Source organism: Macrobrachium rosenbergii, chromosome 14, assembly GCF_040412425.1.
Source record: "Macrobrachium rosenbergii isolate ZJJX-2024 chromosome 14, ASM4041242v1, whole genome shotgun sequence".
NCBI lineage: Eukaryota > Metazoa > Arthropoda > Malacostraca > Decapoda > Palaemonidae > Macrobrachium > Macrobrachium rosenbergii.
In genome coordinates this window covers 39,831,417-39,850,563 of record NC_089754.1, presented here as the reverse complement: position 1 = coordinate 39,850,563, position 19,147 = coordinate 39,831,417, and the positions used below count along the sequence as shown (strand labels likewise).

The 19,147-nt window shown below is 38.6% G+C and overlaps 1 protein-coding gene across 1 annotated transcript in view; it reads left to right on the top strand.

The window, feature by feature from the left end:
- The first annotated feature begins 523 nt into the window (after positions 1-523).
- The window catches only part of LOC136845972 (proliferation marker protein Ki-67-like), a 24,720-nt gene continuing 6,096 nt past the window's right edge, over positions 524-19,147 (top strand). The window contains exons 1-6 of the mRNA XM_067116522.1: positions 524-665; positions 4,474-4,685; positions 6,768-7,008; positions 7,289-10,816; positions 10,981-11,186; positions 13,194-17,641. Of these exons, the coding sequence (XP_066972623.1) occupies positions 4,506-4,685; positions 6,768-7,008; positions 7,289-10,816; positions 10,981-11,186; positions 13,194-17,641 (8,603 nt within the window). The 5' untranslated portion in view covers positions 524-665; positions 4,474-4,505. The remainder of the gene's footprint in view (positions 666-4,473; positions 4,686-6,767; positions 7,009-7,288; positions 10,817-10,980; positions 11,187-13,193; positions 17,642-19,147) is intronic.

Below are 19,147 nucleotides of genomic sequence, written 5' to 3'. Positions count from 1 at the left end.
TAGTACTCGCTTTGCCTACCAACAACTTTAGATAGGAGTAATCAAGATAACTTATACCAGAGTGTAGAAAGCATTTTTAAGTCTCTTCGTCTGCCTACTATAATAGCTGAAATCCAAAAATCCCCATTTGTCTTTCTTTCTGTACCTCCCCGATCCCGATAAAAAGAAGAAATAATTAACCCTTCTTCGGGTTTTGCTTGGGGGTGGGGGGCATGGGGGATTCTGAGAATTTCATCATTGTTGAATACTGGCAACCAATGAGAAAAGAGAATGAAATCTCTTTGGCCAATCATCAACATGCTGAGGTTTTAAATATGCCCCGGGATGGCGACAAGATTCAAAATTACGATTCTTGGTAAACCGAAAGAAAGTATTTTGATATGATTAGAAATTAAATACTTATAAAAATACACTTAATATTGATTATACATGGCAAATATGGAAGAAAGTCTTCGTTTATTTGACTTTTTGAGGGACTAGTTGCGACGCGTAGGCGGTGCTACGCGCCGCCGCCACTCGGTTTGAATTAATCGCGAGAAAGAATCAAGCGGGAGAAGTTGCAGGAGCGCGCGGTTACGAATCGTCGGTGTGTCGATGGCTTTAGTGTTCCTTTAAATTCGTCGAATAGCATTTGCGTATATACTTTGTTGTTGCTACAAAATTATGTGAGTGTCATGATCAGTTTAGAATTGTTAATTATAAGGAACGGTGTGATTCTGAAGCTAGATTATTGGAAGATTTAGCCCAGAGAATTTCTTAACCTAAGGATGGGCCTGCAGGGCAGATGTAGAATGTGATATTTTATGGGTTATTTTCGTAAGTTAATTGTTATTTCGTGAATGGTTTGTGCTTCTGCATTGGAAGTAGGATTTGTGAGTAAAATTATTTGGTAGAATGCCGTTGTTTTGTTGAATATAAGCCGAGGCAGGTTTAAATTCTTTGTTACATATATACGCTGTACCTTCGCCCAGAGCCACGGTAGATTATCAGGCTCAGCAGCTCACAAGTGCTATTTATTATATAATAGGGTTTGTTGAACTGTGTTCCTGAACTACTCATAGGTCCAATCTTTTGTAAAGTGCTTTTGGCAGATGTTTATGATGGTTTTTTTTCCCGAGGTCCACTGCAGAGATCCTAGCTGGTGATGGCTTACAAGGGCAATTTGAGCACATGGATTTATATTCTTTTTATAGATAAGCTAGTTCTTTAGCTTACCAAAGCCCAGCCTCGTATTAGTCCTAAATTCAGCTAAAGTAATATAGACTAGGCTAAGCATTGGTTCTTGGATCCTGGTTTCATATACCTTTATCCAAAGACACCTGTATAGCCTAGTCACTAGGCCCATCTGTTATCAGATTGGCTAGTCAAAGTGCAGGGCAAGTAATATCCCGATTTAGTCGACTTCTGTTGTTAAAGTCGAATGGTTTCAGTTCTCTGCCACCTTAAAGTGCTCAGACCCCACGATGCGGCAGTACCCTAACTGACCATGATAAAGAGAGTGAGTTTTCATCGGCCGGGGGGTGGCATGGCCTCCCAACATCCAACTAGAATACCAAACTATACCATTGATCAGCTGGTATTTGTTAATTTTTCAGATAAGTTCAGCAGGGGCTGTGTTTAGTACAGCCCCTCAGGGATGAATGTTAAGACTTGAGCAAAAGACGGTGAATTCCTTGAATTAATGTACTGCATTAACCCTTAATGGATGGGAATCTTCATATGAGGATCTATACATAACAGGGTTTGGGTGATGGACAGGAATCCTCATATGAGTGTCAATATTACGTGCCATGCTGTTTGAATGAATTTAGCGGGAAAGAGGTTCATAGCACTTCAATGTTCCATAAATAACTTACGGTAACTTATTACCTTGGCATGGGAGAGATTTCATCAGTATGCCCTGAGATTTTGGAGGATGTACTGCATGTTTGCAGCTCCAGGACGTATTGTTATTTATTTGCTCATAAATATACCCAGAGATTGCTGTCAGTTTTAGGTCTTATCTTTTACGATAGTATGTCAGCTATAGTAATTGTAATTTTGCAGAGAGGAGTGCAAAGAAATATTAGAGAAAATATGTATACCTCACAAAAAGTTACAGCATCTCCCCCATCTCAGTAAATCTCTTAAATATTTTACGACAAAAATACTCAGAATTTGTTACTGGTTTTAGTTCTTATCTGTTATGATATGTTTAGAGCTGTAATAATAATTTTACAAAAAATAAATTAAATTAATAGGAAAAACATGTATAACTTGGTAAAATTAACATATTTTTACGAAAGTCTTGTAATGAGGCCCCACATAATGTTGTAAGTAATCACTTAAGACTTTCTGAGGAAGGTAGGGAAAATTTATAGAATTTTTCTTCTTACACCGTGTGCATTTGCATATCTTCCGCTTTCCACTGACATGTTTTTTCTTGAATTGGCCAATCTTAAAGTTTGCCTCATCTGGGCATGTGCTTGATATATGTTTAGCCTGTCCCTTAAGGATTAAATACACTTTTCTGGACTGTTCAATCAGTAAATTTTACTAATAAACGACATCTCCAGGTGGAGCCCTTCTGTAGAATTATCCTATACAGTTTAGCTAGCCTATATATTACCCTTTATTTATTTTTCTCCCTTCTAAAGATAGCCTAACCTATTCTGTATACAGGGCAGCCTATGGAAGTCTGATCTGCGCATGATCCAAATTAATCATACTTAAGGCAACATATGGCTTTGTTTATGTTTTCTTGGATAAGTTGTCTTACCCTTTGTAGCCTAAATGCTGCTTTAGATAGTATGATTAGTTTACAGGTTATGAGATAAAATTTAGAATAGGTGGTCTAAAGTCATTAGGTGTATTTGCTCTAATGGGAATAGAAACCATTGCCTCTTACGTGCCTAGGAGTATTCCTCAGTGTGAACTGGAATTGATTGTTGAAACTACTTAAGGTAGTTAAATGGATGTTGGTGGGAGAATCCCCCCCCTCACTAACCGCCCCCCTCTTAGAGGTACTGTTTAGGCCTAGGAGGAGACAAAAGAAGGCTGAGAAGCATTTGTTGGTAATGTCAGGTGGGAAATACTCTGCCTTTGACACTGTCGAGTCTTTTCAGCTTTCCTCCCAGACTGCCCGACGGGTTCAGTCTGAGGGGAGTATGCCTAGGCAGTTGGGTAACCAGCATTTGCTTGCCTAGTAATGAGCCAGGTACGTGTCCTGGGCTGTCTCAAGGTGAGAACCTGATTGTGTGATGTTTTTCTTCTCACCTTGCATTGTTGGCTGCTCCTGGGGTTACAGCTTATTAGGAATATCTTTGGATGATGTGGCCATCTTTTGGTATTCTGGGAACCCTTGAATGGATTACTTTGGTCAGTCTAAGGTCTCCTTTACTGCTACTGCTGCTGCTGTTAATATCGTTTGTAAGGTGCTTGATATCCTTGAGCTTCCTGTAGCTGTTGTCCTATCTGTGAGAGAGAGAGTATACCTTAGTTTAACCAGACCACTGAGCTGATTAACAGCTCTCCTAGGGCTGGCCCGAAGGATTCGATTTATTTTACGTGGCTAAGAACCAATTGGTTACCTGGCAACAGGATCTACAGCTTATTGTGGAATCCGAACCACATTATAACGAGAAATGAATTTCTGTCACCAGAAATAAACTCCTCTTATCATTGGCCGCTCGGAGATTCGAACTTGTGGCCAGCAGAGTGCTAGCTGAGAACGGAACCCACTCGCCCAACGAAGAACTCCTGTCTGTGAGAGATACCCCCTCTGGCATCAAACAGGTTGCAATCAGTGGTTTGCCACTGCTTGCCCCCTGCTTCGGTGGCAGCTTTGCCTTTTTTATTTTCCATATTTAGAAGAGGAATAAGGTTATGGAAACCATCTCACAGGTAGTCCTATCAGAGGTACACAGATGAGTTGGAATGTTCACTATCCCCATGTCATGCACTTGGGAAAGAAGGAGGTTTGTGCGAAACAGGTCATTGCTACATGGTGTCATGTTGATCTGTATGCATGTGATTATGAGGACACTGGCAGTGCCTGGATTGTTCAGAACTAACAGTATGTGCATGCATGATGCCTGTATCATTTGCAGAGGGCTCGTGTGAAAAGTTGCTGCATTATGCTACTGGTGGGTGTAGTAATGAGCCACATAATTGTGCAGACACTGGGGTGTTCTGGGTTCATGCAAGAATCTTGATGTGCCCTTGCTTGATAGCAAGCATGAGTGTTCATGTGCAGACTTGACTAGCTCAGATTGGCCTGAGGAGTAATCCTACTTAAAAGGCTCTGGTTTGTATTTGTGGAGGAACAGACCCAAAATTACTTTTAAAATTTTATTTAAAAAATAAAGGAATGCATTGTTCAAGAGTACTTTGTATTAGAATATTTGTAAGTTTACTTGTAAAGCACTGTAGACCATTTTCAATGAGTTCTGTTTACTTCAGAGAGATATATGAATTTTTTTTTTTTTTTTTCAGGTATTTAGTTGCTTAACCTAAAATTACTCAGGATGAAAATTCTTGGGTACATCATTGTAGTAAAGAGATCTGGGAATGATGGCACTCCTTATCCATTAACAAGTGCCAATCCCAGCTGCAGTATTGGACGGGGAATCGAGTGTGATATCAGGGTACAACTTCCCGTTGTGTCATGCCAGCACTGTAGAATTGAAGTTGAAGCCAGTGGAAAGGTAATTTCCTTCTGATTTTTTGTTGGCACTAGTAGTTACATTAATTTTATATTTTTGAAATGAACCTTACCTCACTTTTATATAGCTTTTACTTCCGCGCCAGCGGTAGTTTGACAGATTGAAATAAAAAATTAGAACACTTGGTTTTCTATGAATATCTGTTTCTATCCATCTACTTCCCCCACCACCCACCAGGTGAATGAAAGGTACAGACACGTGTAGCTTGTCAGTCTACTCCTGTCACCTGTTCCGGTAGAAGATTGTTAGAGTTATCTGTCCTTTGGTTTCTGTTGACTTGTTTGTAGATTTACTTGAATTTTCTCTTGGATATGGATGTTAATGATAGAATAAGGACCTGTAAGGTAAGAGGTTGCTCTATCAGGCTTTATTCTAGTTCCATTGATCCTCATGACGTGTGAAATGTTGAGGAAAAGAGTGTAATGTGAATGACCATTGTCAAGTATGTGAGTGTTGGTTAAATGAATTTATGGTAAAATTGGTGAAACATTGTAAATGAAGAGAGGCTGATCATTTGAAAAGGCAGCAAAAGAAGCAAGAGGTTAGGTCTGCTAAGGGAGCGCATGATTTGTCTCCCTCCCCTTCTAGTAACTTTGTTAGGACCTCTTCTCTTCGTTCTATTACTCCTACCAGAGCTTCCCAGTATATTCAGGACAAAATATTTGATAGAATTGAGTCAGATATTAAGGGTTTAAAGGGCTTGATAAATCAGTTAACCGAAATCTCACGGAATATTTTATCTGTGTTGCCTTCCCTGGGGTCTTGGTTGTTTTCAGGTAATTCCCCCACGTTAGAGGAAGGGTCAATGCTCCCGCTCCTGAAAAGTCGTCCTTGGTACGTCCTGTCTTGCTCCCTCACCACCTGGAGCAACAGGGAACCGGTACATGTCAGAGCGGTGTGGCTCTGTGCCTATTGTCCTCTTCCTCTGGTTGGCACTGACAGCAGTGCAGGTGTCAGACTTTGTTCGCTGAAGGATCGACCAGGTAGAGTAAAGAGAAGCAGCCTGTTGTCTTACCCGCGTTTAAGCTTCACGGCATTGGGACAACTTGTTAGTGATGATTCTTCTTGTCTTTCTCATAATGTTAGTAGAATGAATGATAAGAAGGATAATTTGCAGTCTAGGACTTGTGTTAAAGATCCTGTAGTTTCTAGAGATATGTGTAGAGGTTCTTCCTCTTCCCGTGTTTATCAGGATTCATCGGCTATGCAAGAGGTGTGCACCACCCAGTCAACTATGCACAGTTCTCCTGTGCCTAGCGCAGTTTTGCACCTTTCACCACAACGCTATGCGTCCTTGCATCTCTGTACTGTGCAGTCTGCCTCTAGGAAGGTTTCTCCTGTTGGTCAAAATGCAAGGCTCTGCTCTTGTTCTTTATCTCCTGCGCGTGCTTCCCCTGTGTGGCTTTTGCCTGTGCATGTGTCACCTATGAGGCTATCGCCTGTACCAATAGCACCTGCGCTACCTTCGGCTATACATTCGACAGCGCATGCTTCACCTGTGCTGCCAGTGCCTGCCCTACCTTTGGCTTTATGGTATTTGCCTGTGGGCCTAGTGCACTCATGTTCTATTAATCTGTTGAACTTTGATAAGTATTTGTGTTTTAGTATGATTGTTGGCTGTTTTGAAGATTTTTTTTTTCCACATTATTGTAATGCAAACCAAAGGCATTGTTAGGGGCGTAAGTGTTCATGTGGTCACTTCATGTCCCCAGTGAATATGGTAGGAAGAGAAGGAAGGTTAAGAAGCAATTGCTGTCCTCCTTGAGTGGCAATAACAGTTTTTGTTAGTGGGTATGCTCATTCAGATGGTGGGTATGCATATTCAGATGGTGGAAAATGAGACTTCTATGGAGTGTCTGGAGATTGCTGCTACTACGGTGAATACTTGCAAAGCATAGGATGTATGAAAAAGTTTATTTTTAAAGAATTATTTTTTAGTTGCTGCATAGACAAAATATGATTACAGCCATCTTTAGTTCTTGTATTTAAATATTCTTAGTTGCACAAAATGCTGTTTGTTAATTTTTCAGTACTCTGTGTACTACTTATTTCTGCTCTTTACAGGCATATTTAACAAATATCAGTTCAAGTAATCCTGCGTATTTGAATGATGTAAGGCTGTGTCCAGAAGAAGTCAGACTCTTGAATCATACAGATGTAATCCACATTGCAGACCGCAAACTGCGGTGGGAGTACCCTGAAGAGTCTGCTTTATGTCTAACAAGGAAAGAAAATGTAACATTCAAGATCTTGACTCCAAAATCTAAAGCTCCAGTCAGCTATCAGCAAAAGGTCCCTTCAAATGGTATGTGTACCTTTTTTTCTATGATTGCATCATCTGTGTTGCATTTGAAGCTTTCATGTTCCCAGACGGCTAACATAGAGTGTCTGGTCTCTTTGTCACAAGTTTTAGATGTAAAGAAAAATTACTATGTACAGTATATGGGAGGTTTTGGGGTAAGAAACTTTTCTTTAGCTGCTTCTTTGGTAAATCCTCTTTTAGGTTATTCTCTGAAGATTCTTTAGTGACATAATTGATTGGCAATGTTCAAAACAAGTTATCCAAGAAAAGTCCTGTTTTTCAGACATCAGTAACAGAGTGGATGCTGGAGAACAAATACAGGATGCTGCCAGGCGAAAAAAAGTATCTTTTGGTCGCGAACTAGACCCAGAACACTTTGACATACTTCTTCCTCCTTCTACACCAATCAGAAAAGGAGAGAAACCAGATAGTTTTGCATTTGCAAGTCCATATACAAATAATAGTGTTAAAAGAGCCACTCGTTTATCAGCTGTGCCTTCAACTCCTAGTATTGCTGAAGAAGTTGGTGCTGAAACTCCCACAAAGAGTTTGCTGAGGAGACGTAGTCCCACACCAATAAAACCATACCTTGCTCGAAGCCTAGGTCTTCTTACACCAAAGTCGTTATCTAAAAACTCTAATACATCCGAGCAAATTGCTTCAAAAGTTGAAACAAATGGTGATTCTGGCTCTCATGAATTGGAAAATTCCCCTTCCTCCAGCCCAAATAATGGAGCATCTAAGTCTAGTCCCAAATCTCCAGTTCAGTCTCCTAAGACCATGAAAAAACCTCATGCTTTGAGTTCCCAGGCATCACCAGAGACTACAAATGTCAAACAGAAATTAAGGACTCCAAGTCCTAAGATTTCATCAAAGCCTTCAAGTCCAAAAGTTGTTTCAGAGACTCCTGGTTCCAAGTCTGTATCTACAAGTCTAGAGCACTCTTGTGTTACACCTAGTAGAAAACTACCTCAGATTCCCATTTCAAAGTCTGCATCAAAAACTGGTGATAAGTTAATACCAGACACCAAGCAGGACCAGGAATCATTTGACTCTTCCCTATTGGTTGTAAAAGATGGAGCTTCACCAACATTAAAACATAGGAAAACAGAGAGTGACATTATTGAAGATAAGTTAGGAAGTTCCCAGAAGTCTAGGCAATCATTATCGGTTGATGTTAGTGTCAGTGAAGAAGATTCACAGGCAAAGGCACATGAGTTGCCTCTGACAGAGAATCATGCCATAGATATTTCTAAGGGGCCCAAGCTTACACCTTCACCAAGGAAAGGAAGATGTAATGAACTTAAGAAACTTACAGGTGTGTGCTGGTCATCTCCCAGAAAACTTCATTTGGGGAAGAGAGAATCTCCAATGAGAAAGATTTCAAAGTCTGGGCCACTGAAAAGACAGTCATTGAGAACACCAAGAAATCCTAAGCTTAAAGCATCTGGAATGACCAAAAAAAACACTCCTGTGATACTTTTTGATGACAAAACTGAACTGTATAAGGTCCATGACACATCCAGAATATCCAAGATCAATACACCCAGCAATTTGAAGACTAAAACACTAGTTCTAGATCTAGATGGGAGAACACACAGTGAGGACACATTACAGACATCAGAGGCTAACAAAAACGAGACCACAAAGGTGACACCTCTCAAGGGTGGCCCATCAAAGAGGTCAGAGGAGGAGATATTAAAAACTCCAAAAGTAGGTGAAGTTGAGATGTCTGGAGACGTCACAAATTTGACACAAGAGGAGGACATGCCTGAAGCACCTGAAATTGACAAAACCAAATCACTAGGAGTTGACATGTCCGAAGTATTGGAGACTGGCAAAGTTGTAACTGATGTGGAAGTGCTAAAGACACCTAAGGCTACAACATCAGCAATTGTCACACCTTTGACACCAACAGAGAACATGCCTGAAGCTGACAAAACCAAATTACCAGACTGTGAAATTTCCAAGGCATTAGAGCCTGAAAACCCTGAGACAGATATTGACAGATCCAGGAAACAAGACGTGGGTGTACCCAAAAGTCCTAGGGCTAAGTCACCTAAAATTAACACTCCCAAGACAACAGGGAAGACACCTAAGACTGGTAAAAACACAACAAATCTGAGAACACCCAATGGTGACATGTCTAAGAGATCAGAGGAGATTCTCAAAACTCCAAAAGTAGGTGAAGTTGAGTTGTCAGGGGATGACACAAATTTGACACTTGATGGAGACATATCTGAAGCACCTGATATTGACGAAACCAAGTTACTAGGGGCTGAACAAGTCCTGGCAGTTATTGATACACCCAAGGAACAAGCAGTGGGTGCACTCAGAACACCTAAGTCCAAGTCGCCAAAAATCAACAGTCCCCAGACAACAGGTAAAACACCTAAAACTATTAAAAATACGACCACAAATCTTAGAACACCCAAGGGTGAAATGTCTAAGAGATCAGAGGAGCTCCCGAAAACTCCAAAAGTAGGTGAAGTTGAGATTTCAGGGGGCGACACAAATTTGACACTAGATGAAGACATGCCTGAAGCACCTGAAATTGACAACACCAAATTACTAGGGGTTGAAAAACCCAAGACAGTGATTGAAACATATAAGATACAAGAAGTGGCTGTGCCCAGAACACCTAGGTCTAATTCACCAAAAATCAACACCCCCAAGACAACAGGTAAAACACCTAAGATGAGTAAAAGCATGACCATAAATATGAGAACACCCAAGGGTGACATGTCTAAGTCTTCAGAGGAGGAGATACCCCAAACTCCAAAATTAGGTGAAGTTGAGATTTCAGGGGGTGATACAAATTTGACACTGGAGGAAGACATGCCTGAAGCACCTGAAAGTGACAAAACAAAATCACTAGGGGCTGAAGAAGCCAAGGCAGGTGTTGACACACCCAAGGAAGATGTTGGTGTGCCCAGAACAGTTAGGTCTAAGTCACCAAAAATAAAAACACCTAAGACTAGTGAAGACACCACCACAAATCCGGGAACACCCAAGGGTGACATATCTAAGAAATCAGAGATCCCCAAAACTCCAAAAATAAGTGAAGTTGAGATTTCAGGGGATGACACAAATTTGACAGTAGAAGACATGCCTGAAGCACCTGAAATTGACAAAAACAAATTACTAGGGGTTGAAGAAGCCATAACAGATATTGGCACACCCAAGGAACATGATGTGGGTGTGTCCAGAACACCTAAGTCTAATTCACCAAAAATCAACACCCCGAAGATAATGGAAGTGGTCTGTTCCAAGACACCTGAAGTAAGGATAACAAGGTTGGACACTCCTAGCTCCCTCAGTGATGGTTCTTCCAAAGAGGGTAAGAATCACAAGTCCAGCACACCAAAGATCCCCAAAGTTCAGATGCTTAGGGATGACTGTACTTTGGTGGGTAAGGTTGCTCTAACTGAAGTGTCCGAAACTGTTGAGACTGAGGCTATGTTGAGCACTTGTGATGTGGAAAAAAAAGATCTAGGGTCATTAGATATGGGAAGTGGCCTAGACTACAATCATAGTCCTAGCACCAATAAAAGTCATGCTGCAAAATCTCCATCTAAGCGCAAGAGTTCAGGGGCATCCCGCAAGTCAATCAGAGTAATGGATCTCGGGAAAAGGAAGACTCCTATGAGAAAAATCTTGAAGCCTGTTTCAGTTAAGAAAGCAAAACAAAGATGCAAACTACCAATTGTGGCTAGCACTGTTGAACACATTAAAAAAAGGAAAGCAAGTCTAAGTCCTGCTTCCCCTCAGCGTAAAAAGATGAAAATTGGAACAAAAACACCAAGTGCAGGTATGGATAGTATTTGTATTATTTCATGCAACTTTATTGATTTTATGTTATTGTTTAGTTTCAGTGATTATGTCTTGCCAAAATCTTCGAAATTTATTGGTGGTTAATACAATATTTATGCTTAGTAACAATTTAAAAAATTATTATGTACATCTCATTTTAAGGAAACACAGCAGGCCCCACAAAAATGCCTAAAACTACAGAGAAAGCAAAGAAATCTTGGGCTAATATTTTGAAGGAGGGGCTCATGGCTCATGGTATACCAGCAGCAAAGGCTCATAAGGCTAGCATTGTGATGGACAAGGCTAGACAACTTCGTCGCACTCGAAAGCAAAAGGTCATAGAAGATTTTATTCCCACTTTTAATCAAGTAAGTATCTATTTCAGTAGTATGCTTTTACTATGAATATTTTGTTTTTGGGGTACACTGTGGGCCTTGCACTACCAACTGTAGATAGTAGTATAGGCTCTTTTTAGCATTCATTCAGTCCTAAAGTGTTATTGCTGTCTTTCTTACTCTTCATCTATTCACTGTGTCTTCTGCCTAGCTGTACAACTTTTACTATCTTGTTGCAGTTTTCACTGCATGTTGTCTTCAACCTCTTGAGCAAGCACTTGAGTCTAGTAGTATGACTTGTGGTTACTGTACTATATATATAGTGATTTATATCATGAATAACTACAGGTTTATTTTAACTTGAAAAAAAAAAATTCAGTTTGAGGATTTTTGCTCTGCAAACGACTTCGGGTTCATAAGATTAATGTTCTTTCCACATACCATATATTTCTGCATATAAGATGACCTTTTAATCCTAAAATTTACCCCTAAAAATTGGGGGTCATATACTACCGTTCTAAAAATCAAACCTCGAATTCTTAAGTGATTATTGGTAGGCTAGCCTCGTCCTCAGTGTGATAACCACCGACATACTGTACATGAAAAGATTCACATTATGAAATAAACTGATAATAAAGGTAATGAAACCATTTTTACCTAATATATTAGTGGCATATCTTCATATTAAATAGCCTATTCAAGGAGTAATTCCATATCAATGAAATCAACTTTTATTTATGCGAGTCCAGCTGGCTGAGCTGAGAAATTGTAAACATCAAGTTATGGTTGCGCTCACAGCAACCTTTATCTTTTGGTAACCTTTAAGAAATTTTAATGGTAGTGTAATTATGGTAGTAATAACTTTTAGGATAATATTTTTTATTAAAATTTCATTAGCATTTTGATGGTAAATAACAATTTTGGAGTATATTCGAACAATTATCATACAATATGTTGTTAGGGGTTGTTAGTGATTGGTGATGAAACAAGCAAAACAGTGGTTTCACTTTTAGGCGATGTGTAGGATAAACATGATATAGAATTGGCTCTATTGTTTTGTTTATTTTGAATTTGTAAGGATACAGTAAGTAAAATAGCATTTACAATAGTAACGTCATCTTTACATAACCAATATTTCTTAAGGTACCTGTTGTTCCAAAGGCTAGCCTATTCCAGTTCCTTATTGGGCGAGTGGGTTCCGTTCTCAGCTAGCACTCTGCTGGCTGCAAGTTCGAATCTCCGACCGGCCAATGAAAAATAAGAGGAATTTATTTCTGGTGATAGAAATTCATTTCTCACTATAATGTGGTTCGGATTCCACAATAAGCTGTAGGTCCCGTTGCTAGGTAACCAATTGGTTCTTAGCCACATAAAATAAATCTAATCCTTTGGGCCAGCCCTAGGAGAGCTGTTAATCAGCTCAGTGGTCTGGTTAAACTAAGATATACTTTTATACACGTATGGTCGTAATTTAGCAGTCTTATACTACAGATATGAGATAGACTCGTGAAAATTTGCCATAATTTTTGACCTCGTCTTATCTAAAGGTCGTCTTATAGTACACAGAAATATACGGTATGTGTATTGTTATTTTGAAGGAATCGTACAAAAGAATGAGACATTGGCTAGCTGACAGTGCAGTGGGTTTTTTTTTTTTAACTTGAAGTTGTTGACTGGGTCTGTTTCACATGGTGTAAAGGCTTTTTATGATTAATGGGGTTTGTTTAAGATACAAATATGTAAATAAAAATTAATTTCTCCAAGCCAAACCTATTACATTCACTCATATAATCCTGTTTCCCATCCTTGCTGTGTTTTCTCTTTATATTTCATATAAAAAGTTAGCTTGTTCTCTGTTGAGCACTGACCTGTGTTGATGCACATGCTTTAGCCTAGTTGGAGGTTTTAATAGGTCTTTTAATGATGTACAAATAAGTAAAAGGTATGTGTTGTATAACATAATTTAGTTATAAAAAATTATATTTATCAAGGCTGCTTTATGTAAGTCATTGCTAATTAGTTTTGTATTTTTCTTTTAAGGAAATTCCTAAGAACTTCAACTTTACACAGTCAACAGGACATGTTGATTCCCCTGCTCCAATAATTATTCGGAAGAAAATAGCTAAAACACCCAAAGTACCCATGTATCGTAAAGGGCAGAAGACTAATGTTGAAAAAGGCACTAAAGAAAGTATCAGTGATATTGATCTAGAAGGCCTGACTGACCTTTTGAATACCCCAAAGAGTAAGGATAAGGATATAATCAAAGAGGTAACAGGTTGGACACTGCCTGATATTGTTAATCATTTTACACCATTGTCTAAAGCTGTGAGAGTGAAGGAAATGTTTGTGAAGAACAGAGGAAAGACACCACTGAATAAGGTACCTAATCAGGAAACAAAGACACCTGGAACTCCCTCTAGCTTAAATTCTTTCTCTACTGTAACCTCTCCTGGGAAAGATAGTATGTTTTCTCCTGTCACACCTCCAAATGCTAATATTTCCAGGAGAACAAGATCTCTGTCATCAGTTACTAACACACCTGTGTCTCATGCAGACACCACAAATTTTGATTTCTGTGCTGTTAAAACACCTGATATAACAAGTGACAACTTAATATCTCCTCTTGTGACTCCAGATGTTGATGTTAAGAGCTCAGAACATTTACTTAGTTCACAGGAGTCTGTTCTAGAATCACCAGTACCAATTGAAACAGATGTTACCACTTTTGATTTTGAAAATGCAGTTACACCTGTTGTCACACCTGATGTTTTTGTTTCTCCAATGAGCACCAGATCTAGACTTACAACTCCAAGAGTAGGAAAGTCACAAAAAGTTTCACAGTCTGTAGGCAGTGCTAAAAGAAATATTGCACTCAGTGAAATAGATGAAACCTTAGCAGATGTTAGTAATGCTAGAGAAACTTCATTCTGTGATGTTGATATTTTACACACTCCAAAAACGAATAATTCAAATGTCTTAAACATTAAGAGATTGCTTATAATGCCCAAGGAATCCTCTGCAAGTAATAGCACAGAAGAACCTGTACAAATAAGCCAAGTACAGGGAGAGAATCATGCCATAGGTAGCCCTGATGTCACTGACATGAAACTTGAAGGACTGAAAACACCTGCAGGGGAACAAGGACAAGATGACACGAATATGAAAATGAAGAGGCTGTTAAGAACTCCTAAAGAATGTGTTCCAGAAAATGATCCTAATTATACTGATGATGACAGTATTAAAAACCCTCCAGTAACACCAACAGCAGAACAACAACCTAGCTCCAAAGATTTTTCAGGGCAGAAAAGGCAATTGAGATCTTCCAAACAAGTGGAAAGCCCTGGAACTGATTACTCTAATGTGGCTGGTATTAGGAAATTAATGAAGACACCAAAAGCTGATGTTCACGAACATGAACCGGATTACACAGATGTTGCTGGTGTTAAGAAGTTAATGGAGACACCAAAACCTGATGTTTCTATACATAAGCCTGATTACACAGATGTTGATGGTGTTGAAAATTTGCTTAGAACGCCAGTGGCTGAAAAAGAACCTGATTACACAGATGTTGCACATATGAAAAGGCTGACGAAAATTTCGAGATTAGAAGTTGAAAGTCCTGGAACTGATTATTCAGATGTTGCGGGCATTAAGAAATTAATGAAGACACCAAGAGGTGATGTTCCTGAGGCTGATGTTGCTGGTATCAGAGAACTCCTTAGAACACCACAGGCACCAGTAATTGAAGAACCTGATTATAGAGATGTTGCAGGATTGAAAAGATTGTTGAGAACTCCTATAGCATCTGTAGAAAGTCCAGGAAATGATTATTCTGATGTGGTTGGTGTTAAAAAGTTGATGAAAACACCAAAAGTTGTTTCTAACCCTGAACCTGATTATGCTAATGTTGCTGGGTTGAAGAAGTTATTGTCAACGCCTAATTCAGCTCCAGAATCTCCTACTGCTGATTATACTAATGTTCATGGTATCAAGAAACTGTTAAGAACTCCAAAGTCTGCTGTGGATGTAACTCCTGAAGGGGATTACTCAGATGTAACTGGAGTGAAGAAACTCATGAAAACTCCTACAACACGATTGTCAGAACAGAAAGGTGACTATAGTAATGTAGTTGGTTTGAAAAAGTTGTTGAAAACCCCCAAAACTGATAATTCTCCTGTAGCCGATTATACTAATGTACTTGGAATAAAGAAGCTTGTGTCAACACCAGGTGAAGAAGTACCAGAGCGTGAAGCTGACTATTCTCATATTACCGGAATAAGAAAAATTTTAAAAACACCGAAGGCAGGCCCTGCGAGTCCTCAAGCAGATTATTCCCAGGTGACAGGTCTGAAGAAGTTGCTTTTAACACCAAAGGATGTAGTTCCCGAGCATGAAGCTGATTATACTGATGTCTCAGGCCTTAAAAAGTTGCTCAGAAGTCCTGTTACTTCAGAAAAGGAAAGTCGCCCAGAGTGTGATTACACAAATGTTCATGGCCTTAAAAAACTTCTGAAAACACCGCAGAGAAGTAAAAACATGGAGCCAGACTATAGTAGTCCAAAAGGGCTTAAGAAATTAATGGCAACACCAAGAAAGGTTGATTCTGAACCATTGTCAGATTACACAAATGTTACAGGGCTGAAGAACTTATTGAAGACACCAACTGCAACAATGAAATCCCCACAAGCAGATTATACTCAGGTATATGGGGTACGAAATCTTTTGAAAACACCCAAGGCTATTCATAAATCTTCTGATGCTGACCTTGAAGGACTAAGCTACCTCTTAAAAACTCCATTATCAGACAATTCAAATGTTGAGCAGTTGCTAGATTTGGTCCAAGAGTCTGTTTCTCCAGCAAAGTCATCTAGCAGAGCTCCAACAGTTACTTGCCTAGAAACTGAATCTGTCTGTGAAAATATACCTCCAAAAGATGATTTGAAGACAGTTGTTGATTTAGTGAGAGATGAAAATGTTAAAGAAGTTGTAAGCCCCCGAAGAAGCCATAGAAATAACAAGAAACAAAGTAATGCAGATGATGCACTCATTAAGAACCTCAGAGGAACTAACAGAAAAAGGACAAGAGAACAAACAAAAGATGGTTCTGGATACACTGAAAAGGATGCAGAGGAAGTACATCCAACCAAAAACAAACGTTCTAGAACCACTATGAGCAAGTCATCAGCAGGTGACAGTGAAAATAAATTTGTTTTAGAAAAATCTGAAAATAAGGAAAATGAATTTGGAACCACTGAAGATGAAAAGGAAGTCATTGAAGATACAAACAAGAAAACACGTTCTAGAAGGAATCAACAGACCCATACACCTGCCCATGAACCATCATCCACAGATAGTGAAATTCACACATCCTCTTCGGAGAAAGATAAAAAATCTGCAACTAAAACAAGTGCAAGGAGAGTTCACTTTGAGACTCCAACATCAGAACTTGTTACTGAAGAAAAATCAAGTTCTGCTGTAAGAAGAGGTCGCCCAAAGAAGGCACTTGAAAAATCTGATAGTTCTGCAACAGATATGTCTGAAATTCTAGATGGAAAAACTGAGAACAATAAGAGAACAGAAAGACCCACTCGCAGGACAAAGGGTCAGTCAGAAAAAACTAAGGCAGAGGAAGGCCAGTCAGAGCACTCAAAAGAAGAAAAGTATGAAAAAATTGCAACTGAAAAATCTGATAATTCTATGAATGACATGTCTGAAATTGTAGATGGAAAAACTGAGAACAGTAAAAAATCAGAAAGATCCACTCGAAGGGTGAGGGGTCTGTCAGAAAAGATAAAAGCAGAGGAAGGCCATTCACAGGACTCAAAAGAAAACAAGAGTGGAAAAGTTACAGTCGAAAAATATGACAGTTCTGTGGAAGACATATCTGGAATTCTTGATGGAAAAACTGAGGACAACAAAAAGGCAGAGAGACCCAGTCGCAGGAAAAGGGGTCAGTCAGAAAAAACTCAAGCGGAGGAAGACTTGCCACAGGACTCAAAAGAAAACAAAAGTGGAAAAGTTACAGTTAAAAAATCTAACAATTCTACAGAAGACATGTCTGAAATTCTAGATGAAAAAACTGAGGATAAAAAAACAGGAAGACCAACTCGTAGGACAAGGGGTCAGCCAGAAAAAACTAAAGCAGAAGACCTGTCACAGGAATCAAAAGAAAACAAAAGTGGAAAAGTTACAGTTGGAAAATCTAATAGCTCTACAGAAGACACGTCTGAAATTCTTGAAGAAAAAACTGAGGAAAACAAGAAAACAGGAAGACCAACTCGCAGGACAAGGGGTCAGTCAGAAAAAACTAAAGCAGAGGAAGTAAATGAAGATGCACATGAAAAGACTACAGGAGTTAAACAAGAAGGTAACACAGCCTCCAAAGGAAGTAACCATGAGAAAGAAATTAGTGACAAGATTACCAAGAAGTCTGGTCGCCAACCAAGAGTGAAGAAGACCTTGAATGATAATGATATAGATGGCAAGTAAGTTGTGAGAATATATTTTTGTTTTTAGTATAATTTGTACCAAGTGTATTTTGTTCATTAGTATGGACGTTTTTTATTACATTGTTATCTCCTGTAACACTTCGTTTATTGGCATTTTCAGCTTTATAGCACTTTCTGTTAAAAACAATAGGGAAAAATAAAAAAACATAAATTGGGTGTTTCAAATTTTCGTAGTCAGCAGCAAATGTTAAAAGCAATAAAAATATAAAAATCACTTAAAAACAATCAAAATTATTAAAATCACATAATGTAAATACAAATGCTGTATAATTGAAAGATAAGGTGACTAAACATAAAATGAAATGCAAAAATTTCAATGTTAAAGTGATTGACTTCTGTCTAATCCTATGATTCCTGACTGACTCTGACTTGGGCTTTAATGTTGTTCATTTCATTGTTAAGTGGAAAGTTTGTGCATTAAAATGCTAGTTCACTGTGTACAAAAACATAATAATAGAAAGCAAAGTGATATATTAATACGTTACTGTACATAAAAAAATCAGATGTAGAACTTAAACGGCAAGGTTTTGGACGGCGTTACTCAGCGTATCACTCCCCGTTTGCTACTAGCCAGACCTTTTATATATGCACATTTTGATCATAGTTTTTTATGCTGTTCATTTTTTAGGAATTTCTTAAATGAGAAATGATGTGAAACAAAATAATTGTGCACAGTATCTTTTGAAGGTTACACTTGTTGGAAGAAGGCAGAAAGCTGAAAAAGTTCTGAGCTTTGCTGATTTAGCTATTTTTTCATAATAACTTTTATTATACTGTACTGTATTTCCTGATTGACTTAATTATGACAGTTTTTGACATTGGTCTCACAGGCTGTTGAATACAGTCACAAATTCAACAATACATGCATGTGTAATAGGTAATAATAACAATAATGAAAAAGAACTGTAGGCACTGCATGTGAGTGTATGTGCCTTTTGTCTGCTGAGTTTTTATAGAGCCACTAGCTACCATTTGTACTGAAATTTTGTAATTGCCATATTAAAAGTCTAATGAACATTTCACCCATATATTGTCTGTATTTTTGCAGGTTTATTCAAGATACTTAACACAGTACTGTATTAAGGGATTAAGTTATTTATTTGGTATGGCATACAAAATCTTTACGTGATCCAAACATGTGCAGGAGTTTAGGCTATCATATAGTATTGGTTGAAACATTGGTAAAAATACAGTACACAATCTTTGTTGATATGTACAATTATAGTATCACATTTTAAAATAGCCATATTAACTTTACCAAAACTTGCATAAAATAACAATTCATAAATAACAAAACATAATCTAAGAGAGAGAGAGCAAGTGAACAGACACATTCTTTTACAAGTACAGTATAATTTCTCACTTCATTTGTCAATTACGTGTAAATATTCCACTTCTATAAGCAGTCATATGAATGTAAGTGTGTATACCCTCTTTCTCACTTGCCTTAGCTCAAGTACCTTATGACATGTGTAGGACAGA